At 46.9% G+C, this 19,390-nt stretch overlaps 1 protein-coding gene across 2 annotated transcripts; it reads left to right on the top strand.

Moving 5' to 3' along the window:
* Window positions 1-3,873: 3,873 nt before the first annotated feature.
* LOC146246761 (collagen and calcium-binding EGF domain-containing protein 1-like) lies at window positions 3,874-18,533 on the top strand. Of its 2 annotated transcripts, XM_084683004.1 has the most exons (11): window positions 3,874-4,299; window positions 5,477-5,557; window positions 15,344-15,396; window positions 15,637-15,771; window positions 15,987-16,124; window positions 16,545-16,681; window positions 16,942-17,065; window positions 17,158-17,297; window positions 17,452-17,487; window positions 17,727-17,762; window positions 17,998-18,533. In XM_084683004.1, the coding sequence occupies exons 1-11, from the start codon at window positions 4,187-4,189 to the stop codon at window positions 18,184-18,186; spliced, it is 1,182 nt and encodes a 393-aa protein (XP_084539130.1). In that variant the 5' UTR covers window positions 3,874-4,186; the 3' UTR covers window positions 18,187-18,533. The 2 variants fall into 2 exon arrangements, with proteins under 2 accessions (XP_084539130.1, XP_084539131.1); XM_084683005.1 differs by lacking the exons at window positions 3,874-4,299; window positions 5,477-5,557 and adding an exon at window positions 9,807-9,988.
* The last annotated feature ends 857 nt before the right edge of the window (window positions 18,534-19,390 follow it).

Here is a 19,390-nt window from a genome sequence, read left to right as displayed (position 1 = left end):
ACCGTAAGGTTGACGGCACCACCGCAGGGGAATTGAGACAGAAAGAGAGAGTGTGAGTGAGTGAGAGAGAGAGAGAGAGAGAGAGAGAGAGAGAGAGAGAGAGAGAGAGAGAGAGAGAGAGAGAGAGAGAGAGAGAAAGAAAGAAAGAAAGAAAGAAAGAAAGAAAGAAAGAAAGAAAGAAAGAAAGAAAGAAAGAAAGAAAGAAAGAAAGAAAAAGAGAAAGAGAAAGAGAGAAGAGAAAAAGAGAAAAAGACTAAGAAAAAGAGAGAATAACAGGGAAAGAGGTTGTTTTTGCATCCTTTGAGGTCATGGCCTTTCGAATGATGCATTCCAGTCCCTCTGAGGTTGGGTGATCCCCACTGATGACTGCACACACACAAAGTGAGACCTTGCCGCCTTACCACCACAGAGCTACTGTACTGTATTTTCTCAGGCCCTTCTGCAGATGTTTCACTCAATACACCCACAAGGCCTGGACAAAGCAGCACTGTATTGTTCTTTACCGCTTCAAATGTGCAGGGCCCCAGATGAGGTCTGAGTTATGTCAAAGCTCTTCCACCTGAGAGGCACTGGTCTCCACAGCTCTTGTGCACCTGCAAAAGAGCAGAGGAACTCTCCTGGTCCCCTCCTTCCTACCCCCCTTCCTACTGCCTCTCCCCCTCGCCATCCTCCTTGTTCCTCCCCATCTCTTTCTAACCTTCCTGCTTCTCCGCATAAGACTCCCATGCTGAATAAATTGGAGGAACATGTGAAGAAGGTGAATGTGTGTGTGCATTTGTGTGTGTGTGTGTAACTCTAATTATACTAAGAGGTGGCGTGAGTGCGGGTAAACAAAGCAAAGCAGCCCCTTGACAAGAACCTGATTCATTATGTTGTTACAGTTTGTTCTCTGAAAGGCCAGACCTCAGGGTACCCCATATTCCAAACAGAGACCAAAGGACAACTCAGAGTAGCCTACCACACAAGGACAAAAACACAGTGACTTACTGCTGAGTCAAAACCATGGTACCAAGCCACAGCAAATTCCCTCCCAGTCACTGTGCAGGTTTTTGGCTGCGAGCACAGTCCAGACCCCTATGAAAGCCTGTACAATTGCAGAAGCGAAGTGTCAATAAATCAAGATTCGGGGAAAACAAAGGAGGGAGCGTCGCCCCAGCTGGAAGCTGTGGAGCTGAACAGCAGGAGGGTTGGGAAGGATGACCCACAGTAAATCCAACTCAAGGGTAAGTCCCTGTAGTGGATTGGTTCAGTCCTCCTAGATTTTAGAAAATCAACAAGGGAAAGGAATAGGTTTCAACCATTTTTTATTTCAGAGGTGATGTCCCTGCTTCATAGTTGTTTTTATTACCATGTCTCAGTGCAGTAAAGGACCCCAGGTTGGGCCTCTTAGAGGTCCAGAAATGAAGCCAATGCTACTCGAACTTCCAGTCATGTGTAAATGTGTCAGTGAGGCCCAATCATGTTAGAGGAGAACATCTACTGTATAGTAAAAGTCCAGTTTGATAGAGTGAGGCTAAGCCCGCCGCCTCAGTTCAGAGTATTTCTCTTGTCCATCACCGAGATAGACACTTGCTGGACTCTGCTGGAGGTTGCATCCAAGGTCGTTCTGCTTTTGTTCATTCCAAACAAAAACAATGTCCACTTCAGTTGAGCTCAAAATGTTTACTAGTCAATCAAATGGTTTTGAAGCGTAAGCAGCGGTGACAGTGATTCATGTGTTTGGAGCTGTCAGGTGTTTGCCAAGGGGCTGGAGTCATACTGAGGGGGGCTCTTCACCGTCTCCAAGCGACTCAACCACAAACACTAAATAGATTCACTAGTTACTGCAACAGATGCAAGACACAAAGGGAGGAAAATGGCAAGCAGGCTCACACATATATACAAACACACACACACACACAGATGTGCACACACACACTATCCTGGCTGTATTTCATCCACTGACAGATTTGGACAGGGCTGCTGCTGATGTACTTTGATGGCACAAAGAAACATAAATCAAATAGATAACTGAATCGACTGACATTAATGTAAAAGGGCTGCAGTAAGCTATTTAGTCCAGCTTATGTTCATCTCAGTAATGATGTGTCTTGTTCCTCAGTGTCATAATGAGAAGATGGAGTGGGAGGACATTGGAATTGGCCGACCGACCTACTGTACATTCCAGAGGACAAGTGGATGAGCAGTATACTGGACTAAGGGACTACAGGACAAATGCAGTGCACTAGGAGACTAGGGCACAAGGAGACTAGGGCACGATGAGACTAGGGCACGAGGAGACTAGGGCACGAGGAGACAACGGATGTTGATTAGTCGTCAGTCATCTAGATCTTGACATTGTATCCATGCAGTGCAGACAACCATCAAGCTGAGAGAGAAGACACAGTAGTGTTCAGGTGTGCAACAACAATGACAACAACAACAAACGCTACGTTGAACATCTATGCCATTTCTGAAGCGATCTTGGAATGTTGTCAGGATGAAAATCGCTTTTGTTTCAGGGTTTGGCCAGTTTCAGTGAATATGACCAATGTGGCCCCAGCCCTCAATGAAAAACACATTGTTAAGGGTTTAGTTGTATGCAGATTGACAAACACTAAATAAAGGAGAAAAAAAAACGTCAGTGGAGTGAGGGGCTGTGCTCCGTGGGAACTTGAGAAAGGGTGGCTTGTGTGGTCAAAATAATGACCTGGAGACTGCCGTCTAAGCAACTGCTTTTCTCTGAGGTTCTTTAATAATATTTCTTTATATATTTTATACATTTATTTAATTTGGAAGGGAATGTAACATGAGGAGAGCGAGGCAGCAGTTTAATTCAGTGTGTTAGGCAAGTAAGGGGTGGGGGAGCAGTGAGAGGGTGGGGAGGGGTTGGTGGGGAGGTCTTGATGTGATTCGTTGGTGAAGAATGAAACCAGCTGTTGCTATTGACTGGTAGCCAACAAAGCCACTTGGGGAAATGAAGTTCGAGAAGACAACTGAATGCGGTGTTACCTAACATCTATGCTGACCATAGGCTCACTGACTCCTGGCTGGCTGTCCACTGGGGTTTGACCACTTTGCACCCCTATCATCGTGGTAAACCTCTCTCTGTCTTATCTCAAATATTGCCCAGTTCTGCAAGCCATTCTGGCGATGCCATTACCCCAAACCAGTACAACCACTGTGAGAACAAAGGCCGCTAACAAGAGGGGTTTTAATATGATCCACGGGAACACAACTTGATGTTTAGATACGCATGATTGGTCTGCAATTTAATGGGTGCTCTCACCAGTACTAAAAGTTCTTAGAAATTATTCTAATTGAATTTATTAAAGGGGGTTATTATTAATTGTATTGCTATAGTATGTCATTGAAAACATAACCATTATTATTTTATAATAATCAAAGCATTTGCCTGTTGTTGATAAAATTGTAAAACAAACCTGAGACTATTAGACAATATGCATCCTCTGTGTTTACAAATTTCCCAGCACAAATGTTTTGTTCAATCCTTTATATTATTATAGTTGATATGATATCAGGACCTTGGTATTCACTACTCTGGTATTCAGGTCATGGTGAGTAGGCTATGGTTCGATTATGTGGCAAACTTCTTTCAGAGGAATTTAGTTTATGACATTTTCAAAAATTACATAAGCGATCAAATTGGCCTAAAAATACATTCCAAAAGTTGAGAAGTTGGGTATTAATTCAATGTTTAGCAACCAATTATCAACGGACACACTTTAGTGAGATCGGAACAGAGATGCTAAAAATAATTGTGGATGCGACTTCGTTCCACAAGAGGACGATGTAGAGGTATGTCTACTCTTGTCAAACTGTTTTCTCTCTGCATAGTCAGCTCTTAAAAGCAGGAATGTAGGCTAATTCCGCCGGGGATTAGTGAAAGGACTCGCGCGCATCGCGACTCAAGGCTATAAACCCGTCTAGAATCGCTCGAGGGGGTCTGATTCAATGCGCAACAGTTGGGACGGAGCTGCGTAATTCTGTGCCACTTAAAAGCGCACGCTCTAAGTTACATTGAGAGTCTCATGTGTTTGCTCTCAGTTTATGATTTCTCTTTAAAATTTGCACAAGTGCGTCACTGACAAATGAAAACAGATCGCGTATTTGGAGGCCAGCGACGTGTTTGTTCTCAAGTCATCAAACTAACGTAAATACTTCTGTCTCATAGCGAGCCAGGGACATGGGTCAACTTTGCGGTGCGACGCTCTTACCATTCGTGACAATTTGTGTCATGTTTCTTTGGGAATCTGGAGCCAGTTCTATAAGGACAACATTTGGCGTAGACACGTCTGGGTAAGTTGCGCATTCTCGGACCGTTACAGAACAATGTTGGCAATATAGAAAATAAAAAGTTAAACTGATTCGTAAAATTAGGCTACTTAAATTCAGTAAATTCATGTTTCACGGGAACGGTTGTCATTCCAATCACCTGTTTATTATGAACGACTTGAACAAATGTAATGTCATAAGGTAGAAATGTAGCCTGTATAAAACAATGTCTAAAGACCATACAACGTATTTCTTTTCGTCGATCCAAATGTTGCCCTGTAGGCCAAACAACAACAATGTCAAAGTAGAGATATGTTAGGTATGGACTACTGCAAGTTTGGGTTTAAAATAGTTCCAGACAGCGCGTTCGTGCGCTCGCGCCCTTTGCAACATGTGATACACGGGAAATACCCCACGGTACACACAAGAAGAAGGCAAAACAGTGAGTGCTCTCAATCATTCGCGCTACAGCGAGCCAAAAGACTTTTGCTAGTAGACATAATATGACAGATCAAATTCATATGCGCGAAGAGAGTATCTCAGTCGGCGGGCATATGAGCAACGGGCGTATGCAGTTAATTATCTAATGCTGTCACGCTGACTCATTTGAGTATATTTAATTTATGTACAGTAGCTTCATAATATATACATCCATATATATATATATATATACATTTTTTTTTTTCATTTTATTGACATTAAACCACTCTGCATCTAGACATTGACAGCATTCATAATCCGATTAGGATGCCAGTTTCATGAGGCACAATCAAGCTATTTCATAACTTTAACGTATTATTATTCTGACTTCATTCCTTTTATTACTGTTATGGTGCCTTGTTGCTGTGCAAAAGAAGGCCATATGGGTTTTATGAATGTAATGAGAACTGATATGTAGTCAAATAAGATTGAAGACACACTATACCATGCTAGACAATGTGTAACGCATTATCTTGATTTTGTGTGTAAAACTGCTTTGGGATCTTTTTCCCCTGAGAAGTTTCCATTTCATAAAATGCAAAGGTGGTGAAATATGGATGCATTTGTGTTCTATTTATTTATACCATTTATATTTGATTGGCAGGGCATGTTGAAGACAGCTGTAAAATGCTTTTCGTTTGACAGTATATTTTCAACATGACCATATAGCAGTTAGATCCCTTACTAACCCTTATCACACGTGTGTTCTTCTGCCTGAAAGGGAAGGGTGTCCTGAGAACAAGGTGTTGACGGTGGAGTACCCATGTGTTAAAGCCGGCGGCCAGAATGGCACCTGTCTCAGGTAAGACTGGCCCTCCCGCCCTTCTTCCCGGAAGCCATTTTCCTTTCCTGACTGCAGCTGTCCAACCAGGTCCCTGACTTTCCCCCTGTTTTCCTTTACCACTCCCCTCTCCCACTCCTCCTGTTCGCTCTCCTTTCCTCCATCTCAGAATACTTGAGAAGAGCAAGCATTCAAGGTTTCACTCATCCTCAAAGCTGTTCCCTGATACATGTAGAGATAGTGAATAAGGGGGGCAGTAAAACAGGTACGGGTTTGAGAAATGACTCATCCACCAATCACTGATCCCCTATGAATCTGTGTGTTGCTCACCACACTTTTCCCAGAGCTGGACCCAGGACCAGTCTTCCCCAGGGCTGGGTCCAGACTCTAGTCTCCTACAGGGCTGGGTCCAGGCCCCAATGTCTGCTTTGTGTCAATGTCAGCCTCATGGTTTACCAGGCCTCAGGTCTCCTTCAGTGTCTTGGCTTCAGACTGCTTCTGAAGTGGGGGTGGTCAGGAGTTTCTCCTGGCTCATCTCAGAGAGGTCCTGGTATGGAATCTCCCAGCCCTGCTAGTTCTCATTATCACCGTGATGGCCGTGCAGAATAAGGAGTATAGTCAGAGCATGAACCAAGGCTGAGGAGGGCAGGGAGTCCTGCCAGGTATCCGATTCTCTCTTTTTCCTCTTCATCTTAGCAGGGGAAGCTCAGAAGGAGATGTTGCTGTGGGTGAGAGAATCCATGCCAGCATTCTACCCCAAGACAGTGAGGCTTCTCTCCTCCCCTTGCTTCTCTTCCTCTTGTTTTCCTCTTCCTCTTGTTTTCCTCTTCTTTGTTTACACCCTCCCATAAAACTGAAAGGTGAATGAAATTTATTCTTTTACTTTTGTATTTTTGTTTCTCACTGTGGGGAGGTCAGGGCGAGCAATGCCAAGGGGAACCCGCAGGGAGTTACCCACACCCATTTACCATCTCAAGGTCTCTTTCTTTGTCTCTTTCCCTCCCTCTCTCTATCATTCTCTCTCTCCTCTTCTCTCTCTCTCTCTTCTCTGCCTTTGTCTGTATTACCATTGTCTTTGTGTTGTCTTCGCTTGGCAGAAACGTTGACGAGTGTGTTTATTTACAAGTCCTCTACTCGGTTGCTCCCTCCCTCCGTCGCTCCCTCTCTCCTTCTCTAAGTGCTCTCAGCTGTGTATCAGGATAGGCTCTGCAGTGTCGATAAACCAATAAACGACAGATCCGTGTGTGTTGTTCAGCTCTAAACACTCTCCACAGCCAATTGCTCCAGAGAAGGACAGACAAGCTGCATGCTGTGCTGAGGGCCTCCGTCTCACTGCACAGCAGCCATAGGGCTGCCCTGAGCTGAGGGCCTCCGTCTCACTGCACAGCAGCCATAGGGCTGCCCTGAGGAGGCAGACAGATGAGTGTGAGGACGCATGAAAGATCCAAGCCAACTATTTGGGGGCTGGACTAGTGGACCCAATTGTATAATACAAACAAAGGATGAGGAAGTCAAAAAAAGGCTATTGAATGAAGGATTGGGAGGGAACTGAAATGGAGGGCAAGGCAGGAGGGATGGGACGTTCAGGTTGGCTGGGCAGGTAGGCACAGTAGGCACAGTAGGCAGAACGGGCAGGGCTGGTTAACAATACTATACCATAATATAACAATAATACAGAGCTGCCATGAACAAAGCTAACATGTAACAATGATCTGGCGACGACTGACAGGCAAACCAGGGTAGATATTTTGCAAGCTGATGATGAGAGGCAGGTGTGTAGACTGAGGGAGGGAGGAATGATGTCATTGTGAGCCGGACACTGGAACCACGCCCACCACACATACACACATCCACAGACACACATCCACAGACATACAGATAGAGAGAGGGAGAGACTTGCTGCTAATAGGATGTGGAAGTTGAGGGCGGGACACCACCAACAAAACAGGAATGTGTAGATAGATTTTGCTTTCCAATTTAAGTTATTGTTCATAATCTGCTTCTTGACAACAACCTGTCTTGATACATCAATTGTAGTGATTGATTGAGGGAAATATGGATGGATGGAGAGATGGGGGGAGGGAGGGATGTCGGTGTAAGCTAAGGGTCTGAATTCATGTCTGTTTTCACTTGTCGGCTTGTCCAAACTGTTGTTTCAGTACAGTTGCAGGGGTGGTCCCAAGAGGACTGGAGAACTAAGTTTAGTGTGTGGTATATGTGGTATAGCCATGCACTCAATTCGTTCACACACACACACACACACATAAACAAACACACACTTCCGGGCAGCATATTCCAGGCCAGAGTATGTGGTTAGGTTTGGGCGAACACTGTTCTAACCTCAGGTCCCATGTCAGAGAGAGAGTAAGAAGGGAAAAAACATTTACTGTTAATGTTTTTGAAATATGGTATCCAGAGAAACCTCTGCGATGAGTCATAGTGAGTTTGGGAAGTATTATCTGTGAAATTTCCCTGCAAAGGGTCCTGATATGATCATTTGCGTCCGGGCTTTTTCCTGTTTGCCTGCCATTTTTGAACTGGAGATAGATTTCCAAGCATCTTACTAGTCATGCAAGAGCTCTCTCGGGGGTGCTCTTGAATGAACTGACATGAACTCACTAACTGGGCTTGACACACACATACACACACATACTCGCTATCAACTAAATAAATAACAAAAAATGTGCATAACGTGCAGATTTATTCCTATGCAATCACAGATTTAGACCACAGATTTAGACCCCAACCTCCAGAGTAGAACCGACTTGTCGTAACTCATTACAATGGTCAGACCCACTGCTCTGCTGTCCAATCATGTGCCTCTGTGAGTGTGGTCACATAAGGAACACCCAAGGCAGAACACAACCTACCCCCCCAACTGCTACCTTTCAACTGGTCTATCAGTTCTCCATTTCTCTCTCCCTCTCCTTCTCTCTCTTCCCCTCTTTCGTTCAAGTCTCGGGTGTCATTGTCCCTTTGAGAGTGGAATTTGTGTATGTGTGGTGTGTGTGCAGGGCGATAGTTTCAGCCATTAAAACTCTGAGATAACAGCAAACAAGGAGACGCAGAGTCTAGGCCAGCAGGTTCAACAACACCCTGACTTCTCACACTTTCACTGCTGCCCCTGTTGGAACAGCGCATGTTCCAGAGTATGTGTGGATGTGTGTGTAAGTGCTCCTAGTTCATTAAAGAGCTTCTTTTACGTGGCGGTTTTATTCCATGTGCTACATGTGTGTGTGTGTGTGTGTGTGCGCGTGTTTGAATGTGTGTATGTGTGGAGACCATGAAGGGTCCAGAGGAGAGGTGAGAGCCAAGGATAATGCAGTGAAACAAATAAAGAGAGCAGATGAGATGGGGTCGAAAACTCTGTAGGTACGGCTACTTACTCTCTAACCCCCCCTAACCAATACACACATACCATGCACCAGCACACATGCACACATCGCTTCAGATCAGCAGGGTCTACTGGGGCCGGCATTAAACAAAGCAGGGACAATCATGACAAGGCGGAAAAGGAAGAGGAGAAGGAAGAGAAGGTGGAGTAGAGGGTTAAAGGAAGAGGAGGAGGTGATATACTACAGGGGGAGGTAGAGGGGGGCCAAATCATTCGATTCCAAATGAAATAAATCTGGTCTCTGGCAGACGGTGTCCCTCACGGCAGGGGCATGCCTGGAGAAGAGAGAAGAGGTCTATAAACAGAGCAGGAAAGGGATTCGCAGTGGGGAGTGGAGCTCAACAGGTCAGGCCCCTGGTTTTTACGGGGCCTTCATTCAGAGCTCCCCCCCATGTTAACCAGTGGCCCATACTGTAGCTGGTGGATGTTGGGGAAATGCTGAGGCCAGGCTGTTGAGGTAGACTGATGGATTTAAAACCAGAATAGGTCCATGCTGTCGTGTAGGAAAGACTCTCTCTCTCTCTCTCTCTCTCTCTCTCTCTCTCTCTCTCTCTCTCTCTCTCTCTCTCTCTCTCTCTCTCTCTCTCTCTCTATATCTCACACAACATCCTTTTATGTTTTCTTTATCTTCTTTCTCTCTCTCTCTCTCTCTCTCTCTCTCTCTCTCTCTCTTTATCTCACACATCCTTCTAAGTTTTCTGCATCCTCTTTCTCCCTCCCCCCCTCCCTCTCTCTCTCTCTCTCTCTCTCTCTCTCTCTCTCTCTCTCTCTCTCTCTCTCTCTCTTTCTCTAACTTCTTTTTGTCTCCCTCCCTCCTTCTGTGAGTGCGCTGTGTTTTCCACCTGGCTGCCGTCTGTACGGTCTGGCAGACACGCAGACAGGAAGTGTTCCTCTCCCACGGCCCCTGAGCTCACCGTGGAGGAGCGGAGAGAGGCTGCATAGGACAGAGGGAGAACCAAGAGAGGGAGAGACAAAGTCAAGGATTGGAGGACAGGAGAGTGTGCACTCACATTCCTTTGTCTGCAGTGGTTGTAAAAGCAGAGTGCTTTATTTAGCAGGTGAGGAGAAGCAGGCCCGTGTGTGTTTGTGCGTGCGTGTGTGAGTGCGTGCATATGCGTTTTGTCTGTGCGTGTATGAGGTGTGTATGATGCATGTGTTCGTGAGGTCGAAATATTGGGATGTGTCTGCTGGTGCGTTTGGGTCCGATGCATGAATGTGTCGGTCTGTGTACGTCCATGTTACACGCTGTACAGCAAATCTTTCTGTTTAACACGCAGCACATAGTAAACTCCTTGGTGTGTCCTTCCTGCCAATCACTCTGTGAAGAGACTGTCACCAATACACTTAAAAACAAGCAAGAGAAACATTTGGTGGTAAAATGACTTGTGTCAGAGTCCCGAATGAAAAACAGACAGGATCTGAGATAACAAGGACCAGATGCCTCAGGTTGCGTGTGTGTCTGTGTGTGTGTGTCTGTGTGTGTGTGGGTGTGTCCGTGTGTGTGGTCGGGGGCAGGGTGGCGCACAGGTTCAGCAGTCTAACAGCGGGCCGGTCAGATCAGCCCTAAGTGGACAGAAGGCCGTCAGCATCCCAGCCCCTTTATTATGCTTCGTTTACTGAAGATCAGGCACATATCTTGCCAAAAGCGCGCCTGACGTCATGGCGTTTCGCATCAGAACAGCTCATTTGGCTCAACTCATTGTGAAAGAACGATTCATCACCACATGTAAAAAAAGTCCATTGGGTTCGTTGAGCAAAGCACCTCTCTCTCCTCTTTCTCCCTCCTCATTCTCCATTCTCTCTCCGGGTTTTCTTTCAGTGTGTTTTGGATGGGGATCAAGACTGAGCTGTGGGAAAAGAAACCTGTTCATTTTTCTCACACTTGTAGTTGACACAATAATCTCTCTCAGCAATGTTACACCCCCCCCCCCCCAACTTCTGACGTATCATCACGTCAGCCAACGCCCCCCCTCCACCCACCTTCCTGCGATCCTACCGTGCAGGGTCTGTACAACACCCCTCACGTAGGAAGTGGTCTAGTTCAATCATTTACATGGAATACTGATGTTATATTCACCTTCATCGTCCAGTCATATTTTTGACGTCCGATGACCCTGTACCTCAGGGGGTCTTTATGGGAACAATATGTTGGTTCATACCTCATGTTCCATAGCCCAAGAGTAAGTTAGCTGTACCCTTCTATGGTTGTGGGCTGTCACAGCTCATACCTCCGCCTAAATAAATCACCCAGCCATTGATTAGAGGCTGGCTTGCTGCTGCGTGTGCGCTGTTTGAACCCTAGGCCAGCTGGATGTTGTGGAATATTTGTTTTTATTCGACGTAATATAAAAAATGAAGCGTAAAGGAACATTTGCAGCCGCTCTGATGAGACGCCACGACCTGGATCAGCATGGAGATTTCTCCCGGGAATTCTCTATCTGAATGACCTCCAGGTTGTTCTCATCTGATGTGGGAGGTTTTGAAAGGTCTTCACGGCTTATCAGGTCGTTACCTTGAGTGGTGGTTAAGAGGTTTGGTGTGATGTCAGCGTATCGTCCTCCCTAAGAGGATGTCCACCCATTGCCTGGTTTCCTGCCTCTGACAGGAGAGCCGTCATCGTCATTAGAAGTCATCTGTCATTGGTTAGGCCACGTTGCTTCACTGTGCAGTGTGGCCCTCCTCTCTCTCTCTCTCTCCCCCAGCTTCCTTATTCTTCAAATCTCTCTTTCACTGTTCTATCTCTCTTTCACTGTTTTATCTCTTATGCCATTTTGCTCTTTTTCTCCATTACCTTTTCTCTCTTCCTCCATCTGTCCCTCCCTCTCCCTCCATCTCATTATTGACTGTTATTAGGGACCAAATGACCCTAACCTCCCAGCCTGCAACAGGTCACATGATTGTCCATCAATGGGGATGAGAGGGGTCAGAGATTGAACATTCCTGGAGTGACACCAGAGCCCTATGGGGTCAGAGTGGCTGGAGGTTCCTCAATCTGACAGTCTGGAAATGGGTTGAGGTTGGGACTGAGAGCTAGGAACTGGGGCTGGGGCTGTGACAGGGCTAAACTAGACACTCAACAACACACTCCAAGGCAGCGTAGACAGAAACAGTAGGAGGTAATAGGAAAAGAAGAGGGGGTGAGATGGAGGAGCCTGTCTGTGCCTGAGAGGGAAGTGAGGCAGACCTCCTGAGCTCTCAGTCAAAGGCCCCTCTGTTAGAGGAGGGCTCTGATGTGTCCCCAGGGGGCCCGGCCCCTGGAAGTGTGCTGCCAGTGTAAATAAACACAGAGAGCACACACTCACACTCACCAAGCTAACACCTCCCTATGTGTGTGTACTCACATGGCCAAGAACAGGCACTTACATACTAACACCCTCACCTGGACCGGCACCTCAGCCCAACACCTTCACACCTCCCAACAGCGGGAGGCGGAGGAGAATAAAGGCTCATATGCTGGCGCTGTTACTGTGACGCACAGGGACTGACACCCTCTAAGGTCTAGAGAGACAAAAGCAGACAGCAACAAAGACTTCCACAAAGACTCAAGCATGTGGAGACGGCAGAATTTTCTTTTACGAGAACGGCGAACCGACTCCGGGAACGGCAAAAGGATGCCTTGCGACACGTTAAACAGATACAAACACTTATTGCTCATTTTATGATCTTTTTTTCTCATTCTCTCTCACACACACAAAAACACACGCACGCGTAGACTCAGACAGCGAGTCTCCTGTCTCGTTGTGTTGAGAGGGCAGCGACCTTCACCTCGGTCTCTTCCTGTTCTTCTAACAGGACAGCCCCTCTCCAGGGATCACCAGCTCACACACTGACATGCAGGCTGTGCATCTCTTCCTCGATGTCTCCCCATCCTCTTCCTCCTGCCCTTCCTGATGTTGTTGTCGACTCCCTCCCTCGTTCCCTGCACGCTGCCGTTCCTCCCCAGTTGCCATAACGACCCCACAAAGTTGTCTCCAGCCTCTGAGGAGTCTGATGGTTGGAGTGTTTACATACAGGAGACGCTACTCACTGACACGTCACACAAAGCTCACCCCCCCCCCCCTTTCCATCCACTCCTCCCCTCCTCCTATTTCACTCAATTAAAGAAACCTTCTCTACAGCCAAGGGAGTAGCTTTTTGGTTTATGAATTATATTCTTAACACGTTGTGACTGTAAACCTATTTTATGAAAGCATCATTCTAGTTATTGCGTGAGGGGGTTCAGTCCATGGAACCCCCTGCTGTCCAGACTTCCAGACTGTCCTCCTCTTTTCAGAAAGGGGAGAGTAGGGGGGGGGCGCACTATAATGAATATCTCTCCTTTGTAGTGAATTCCTGCCGCGAACGAACAAATAAATCACACCAGCCCCGGGTGGAAAACAATAACATGGTGTGCAGGCCCCTGGAGGGAGACCCCTGGCTAAAGTACATAATCTGCTGTGTAAAGTGATCCGGGCCCAGGCCTGGTTCTGGATCCTGTCTCACTGGTCCTCCCTGTAGCTCACTGCTGATTTTGGCAGCAGCACCTCCAGCCCAGGCCCTGTGTGGCCCCTCTCTGTCCCCCGCCTCCCCCTGCAGGTAGCCCCTGGGTCACCTCCAATCTCCAGGACCCTGGATGAGGGGCTGTTCTGATAAGGAAGCCCAGAGAGAGAGTGCCCTGAGGGTGGGCTTGGTAGAAAGCAGAGCCGGATGATCATAGTCTCAACTTGGTAGAAACGAGTCCCCTGGCACTGTCAGTGCAACATTAACAGAGGTAGTCCAGATCTCGTTTACCCTCTCTTAGATTTCCTCAAGGTCATACCGTTCAGGGACCAATTTGGAAGAAATTCTCAAGGGGTCAGGATGCTGGCATCAAAGCAGCAGTGTTGATAATGTGAGAATGGTATAAAGGAACTCTAGTATTCTCTATTTGTTGTGTGTGTGTGTTTGTTTTTGTGTGTCTCACAGTCAAGTGTTTGACAAGTCTGCCTGTGTCACAGATCACTCTCACTAATAATATGTGGCAGACATTAACGAGCTGTAGCCAATTACTTGCCAGTACCCTGGCCTTTGGCACACACACACACACAGGCAGGGTGAGAACCAGCCGACAGGACAGTGATGGAGGTTTAGCAGCTTAGCAGTTTGGCCTTAAAGGCCAATAGATCCCTGTCCATCAACAGACACCAATCCCTCCCATTGCAAAACAATAACAGACAGGTCAGCCAACCTCTGCCAGTGCTCTGACCTGATTCTACAAGACTCAGTGGAACCAAGAGCCTGTCTCATTCATCAGAACCCCCATCAAGTGAGGATGTGTGTGTGTGTGTGTGTGTCAGTTTGTGTGTGTGTGTGTGTGTCAGTTTGTGTGTGTGTGTGTCAAAATGACTGACAGATGGTCTGTTGATGTTTACCAGGATACTGACAGAGATGATTCTGCCATAGCCTTCCCCACACTTCTCCACCTACGGCTCAGACAGGCTCCACATCTGCTCCACATTAGCCCAGCTTCTCCTCCCTGGGCAAGACGGGAGAGAGAGTCCCTTGGTCAGGCACAGAGGTGGCCTTCAGCTGCCAGACCCCGCAGGTCCCCAGTTCTTGTCCCAGATCCAGACCCCCCTTCACAAAACTATAGGTTGTAGATTACCCCTCATCTGGCTTTCATCAAGGCCCTACCAGACCTGTCCTTCCCTGGGTTATTTTTCATTCAGGGGAAGGGGAGGAGAAGGAGGACAGCTGAGGGGAATCCGGACAGGGTGATTTAGGGTTATGCTGCATGGAAGCTGGAGAGGAATAAAAGCGACTTGTCGTCTTGAGAGCGTTACGAATGGAGCACTGTGCTAAATTCTCCCTGACAAGAGCGTGCAGTCCTTGGGCATTCTGTTTTTTTTCCACCCCAAACTCATCCAGGTCGGCGGCCCTGCTCTGTTTCGGTTCCGTGGTTCCGTGAGCAATCCGGTACCCCTGGTTGTTTCCTTTCTAATGTTCCCGTCCCTAATCCCTGTAACATGTGGTGGGTTGTTGTGTCTGGCTCTGCACCTTCCTCCGGCACAGCTGTCTGCTGGCCGGACGGAGAGCAAGTGGAACCAGAGCGGGATGTGAACCAGTGGACAGGCATGAACTGGCTGAGCCTGAGTGTTAGTGCAGGGGACAAGGGGGGCGGGGGGGACAAGGGGGGTGAGGGGGACAAGGGGGGCGGGGGGAAAAGGGGGCTGGGGGGGGGGGGGGGGGGGGGGGAAGGGGGCGGGGGGAAGGGAGCGGGGCAATGTTGTCTGATTGAAGACAGAGTAAATCGTAAAACAGCGTGGTTCCACCATAGTGATGAACTCTGTCAGGGCAGCTGACTCACTGCGTGCTGTCCATCTGGTGTGTGGGTGTGTGTGTGTGTGTGTGTGTTGTAATGATTGTCTGATGTTGTCTCTCTCCTTTGTTTGCAGGAGGAAATGCTGTGAAGGTTTCAGGTTTGTGATGGGCCAGTGCATACCTGAAAGTAGGTAAAAAAATGACGCCTGTTTTTCCACACACAAAATGTATCTGTAACCTTCCTTATGAAATATCGGCCTTTGATGAAAAAGTGTTGTCTGTCTGTTCATCAACATTAACATCTATTCCATGGATAGATTTCATGTTCCACACAATGTCAAATGATTCTTTGTGAACACTAGAGGGCAATATTACTCCACTACTCCTAATGCTCTTCTTTGTGTCTGTGTGTGTTTGTATTTGGAAGGTGTTGATGTGTGTGCTGGATCGCCCTGTGAACAACAGTGCACGGACAATTTTGGACGGGTCGTCTGCACGTGTTACCCTGGTTACCGCTTTGACCGGGAGCGGCATCGCAACCACCAGAACCCCTACTGTCTGGGTCAGTCCACTTCCTGTTTGTCTCTGATTGAATGTGTCATTGGACCAATTAGGACTCACTACAGTATAGTAAAAAATAAAATCACATTCACCACATGAAACATTTGAAGGAGGAAGCTTCACCTGTTGTGTACTCTACATGTATGGTCTGAATTGCATGCCACGGGTGAAGCGTGTCAGACGTGATGTGGCTGCCTTCGTGTGTTCCATCTGCAGACATAGATGAGTGCGCCGAATCCAACGGCAGTGTGTGTGACCATGGGTGTGAGAACAGCGTGGGCAGCTTTCTGTGTGCGTGTCACAGTGGCTACATCCTGGCACCTGACCGGCGCTCCTGCATCCCAAACCACAACTGTGAGTCTGAGCCCAAAGGCTTGTACACAGTGGTACACAGATGGTATCTGCCATTATAGTGTGTTTGCGCGGGTGTCTACCACCAGGGGTGGCAAAAGTAAAAAGATTAATGAAAAATATTTTGACCTTTTTTGACCTTTCAAAACAGACATTTTTTCCTTTCAAAACTTTTTAATTAATTATTTTTTCAACCTTTCAAAACTTTTTTTCATAACTTCCTTTTGATTTTATTTTTTAATTCTAAAAGTAGAAAGTACAAATATTTGTGTACAAATATTTAAGGTAAAAAGTGGTCAGAAAATAAACAGTGAAGTAAAGTACTGATACCAGAAAAATCTACTAAAGTACAGTAACAATCTTGGTCTACCTCTTTACCACCCTATGTATTTGAGAGTGTTCCTGACTGTCTGTCTTACCCAGTGAGCTCCCCAGGGAAGTCAGACACCTTAATGAGCGCAGGCTCCTGCTCCTTCACCTGCCAGGACTTTGTCACCATGAGGAACAGCCTACTGCAGCTCAAACTGAGGCTGGCCAGCGGCACTCAGCCACCCAACCAGGTATACCCACTGTATGACCACACCCACTGTGGGACCACACCCACTGTATGACCACACCCACTGTGGGACCACACCCACTGTATGACCACACCCACTGTATGACCACACCCACTGTGGGACCATAACCACTGTATGACCACACCCACTGTGGGACCACACCCACTTTGGGACCGCACACATACATTTCAAGTTTTTAAGAATTGTCACCTGAGTGGATGACCAACTGGCTTTATTGCACTGGTGTGTGTATGTGTGTGCAGGGGATGCTGTCCTATGGCCTAGCCAATAGCAGTGACAAGCCATCTCCTGGGAGAGTGGGGAAAGGGCCCGACACCTCCGGACCTTCTGGACCCCCTGGCCTTCCAGGGTCGCCTGGGGTCCCAGGTAAACGGTCCAAATCTCTCTCTGTCTCTATCACTAACACACACACGCACACCAGTTAGGTTATTAAGTCCTCTCCTGTCCACGTTTACCAGGACACCCAGGAGCTCCAGGGGAGAAGGGGGAGCGGGGGGAGATGGGGATGCCAGGCCCACAGGGACCAAGAGGGAACATGGGGCCGATGGGCCCCCAGCCTGACCTGGAGCACATCAAGAGGGGCCGCAGGGGGCCGGTGGTAAGATTACAATGCTGCTTCTCTCCAGGAACACTTCTCATACACATAAGCTGTGGTCAGCTAACAAGTGTTGATTGCCACAGACAAATAAAGCACAGATATGACAATCTGATTTAATTAACTGATCATATTAACTGTGGTTTCCATACTCCAGGGGCCACCTGGTGCAGATGGAAGAGATGGACACAAGGTCATTATCTATCTCTCATTTCCACGTGAAATAACACTATGACTGTGCATACATGCATGTGTGTTTGTGTGGATGGTCATAAACCTTGTTAATACATAACATCTACCTAGTAAATGTTTCTGAAGGTATTAACTGGAACATTAACAGTTTGGCTTTTCACACTAGACTGAGAGGAGGCCGAGTGTGGCGTTATTGTTGGGAGGGACTTCCTATTTATGATGTTATCCATTCTTCCTCAGGGAGACAGAGGAGCCCCAGGGCCCAGGGGTCCACCTGTGAGTCTGCACACTACGCTCCCTTCCAGCCCCTTCAGGAAGTCATACATACACATTGCTGTACACAAAGCATTCAAAGAAAACATGATTACAATAATATTGTTGTCCTGTTCGTTCAATGTTTTTCTAACCTTATTAAGACAATCTAGTCATTCAAAGGCAAGTTGAACTTTCATTTATTAATAGAGAATTCAGAGGAGCTCTATCTAAATGAACACCTCCCGTCTCTCCTTAGGGACCCCCCGGCTCCTTCGACTTCCTACTTCTCATGATGGCGGACATTCGCAATGACATCATTGAACTCCAGGAGCAAGTGTTTGGGAAGAGGCGAGGTCTCTCCTTGGACAGCCCGCCAAACTCCAGCGGGGAGGCAGACTTTATGGACCGGGGCTCTGGACAAGGAGAGCTCAGGCTCAACACCTGACACCTAGGCAACTAGGTCACCTGAGGCAACTGTCAATCAAACAGCCATTGGGAACCACCTTTAGCTCCTACGGAGCATAAGACAATAAGTGAACTGACTCCTGTTGACTCCAGTGAAGCTTTGTTGCTACACACAACTATCAACTGTCTCCATGCCTCAGGACTGTCTGATGTTTAGAGACCTTATCTCTGCTTTCCCTTTGTCAGAGACAACAGACTGCAGAGAGAAAGAGAAAGGAGCCAATACAAAAGAGGACAGAAAAATATACAAAAGAGCAATACAATCATGTATTGATCATTATTATATTTGTACATAGTTATTTGCAATATTACTAAGTGTTTTTTTTCTCACGTGTGGAGGTTCTTGCTTGGATCATAAGCAGCTGTGTGTGTGTGTTTGTGTGCGTGCATGTGCGTCATATGTGTGCGTTTGTGTCCTATCTGTGTGTAGGCCTGGTATCTTAATTAAGTAAAGCAAAGTGTACCACAGGCCTTGAAAACAACTGCTATTCAGAAACAGCACACACAATGAAATCACACATTCCAAAAGTGTAGACATATACTTGTAGTGATTAAAGAATAGAGAAATGGAATGAATAAAACACAAAGGTCTGGCCAGCTACCTGGTACAGGGCGCTTTTCCTCAAGTGTGAAAAGACAGTTACAATTACTAAAGAGAAACATTTTAGTTACGTTTTTTGTGCTTTTCAAAGAAAATGCTTTAGCCCGCTTTTGACCCTCATTAAGTCAATGACAGTAATTACTTTACTTATTAGATACCACATTGTCACCAGTGGAGGGGGCTAAGCTACAGACGATAAAGTTGCACAGGCATGGGACTGTCTTTGGCTCAGTGTTTTGGCTCTGTGTTTTGACCAGATAACAGAGAAGGTAAGCATGGCAGAATTTTGACTGGAACATCACCAGAGTGTTGACCAAACTCCTGTTCATAAAGCGAAGAAAAGTTAATCATGTCAATGCTTATGTAAAACATGGTGGAACAGGGGTCTCTGGGGGGCTAACTGCCCCTGAACTATCGCGTGTTTCTGGCAAATTATCTCAAGTGTAGGTATCAGGGGTCAGGGGTCAAATGCCTTGGCAGTGACAGCTGGAGGGATAATTACAGACCCTCAGTGTCAGCCAGTCTGGGCTCGCTCCCACCTATAATGACTGTGCACATGGATGAGCCCAAAATATGTTCTGTC

This window comes from Hypomesus nipponensis, chromosome 19, assembly GCF_054491055.1.
Source record: "Hypomesus nipponensis isolate SF chromosome 19, ASM5449105v1, whole genome shotgun sequence".
Taxonomy (NCBI): Eukaryota; Metazoa; Chordata; class Actinopteri; order Osmeriformes; family Osmeridae; genus Hypomesus; species Hypomesus nipponensis.
Note: the sequence above shows the minus strand (reverse complement) of the source record. Positions and strands in the feature narration are given on the sequence as shown.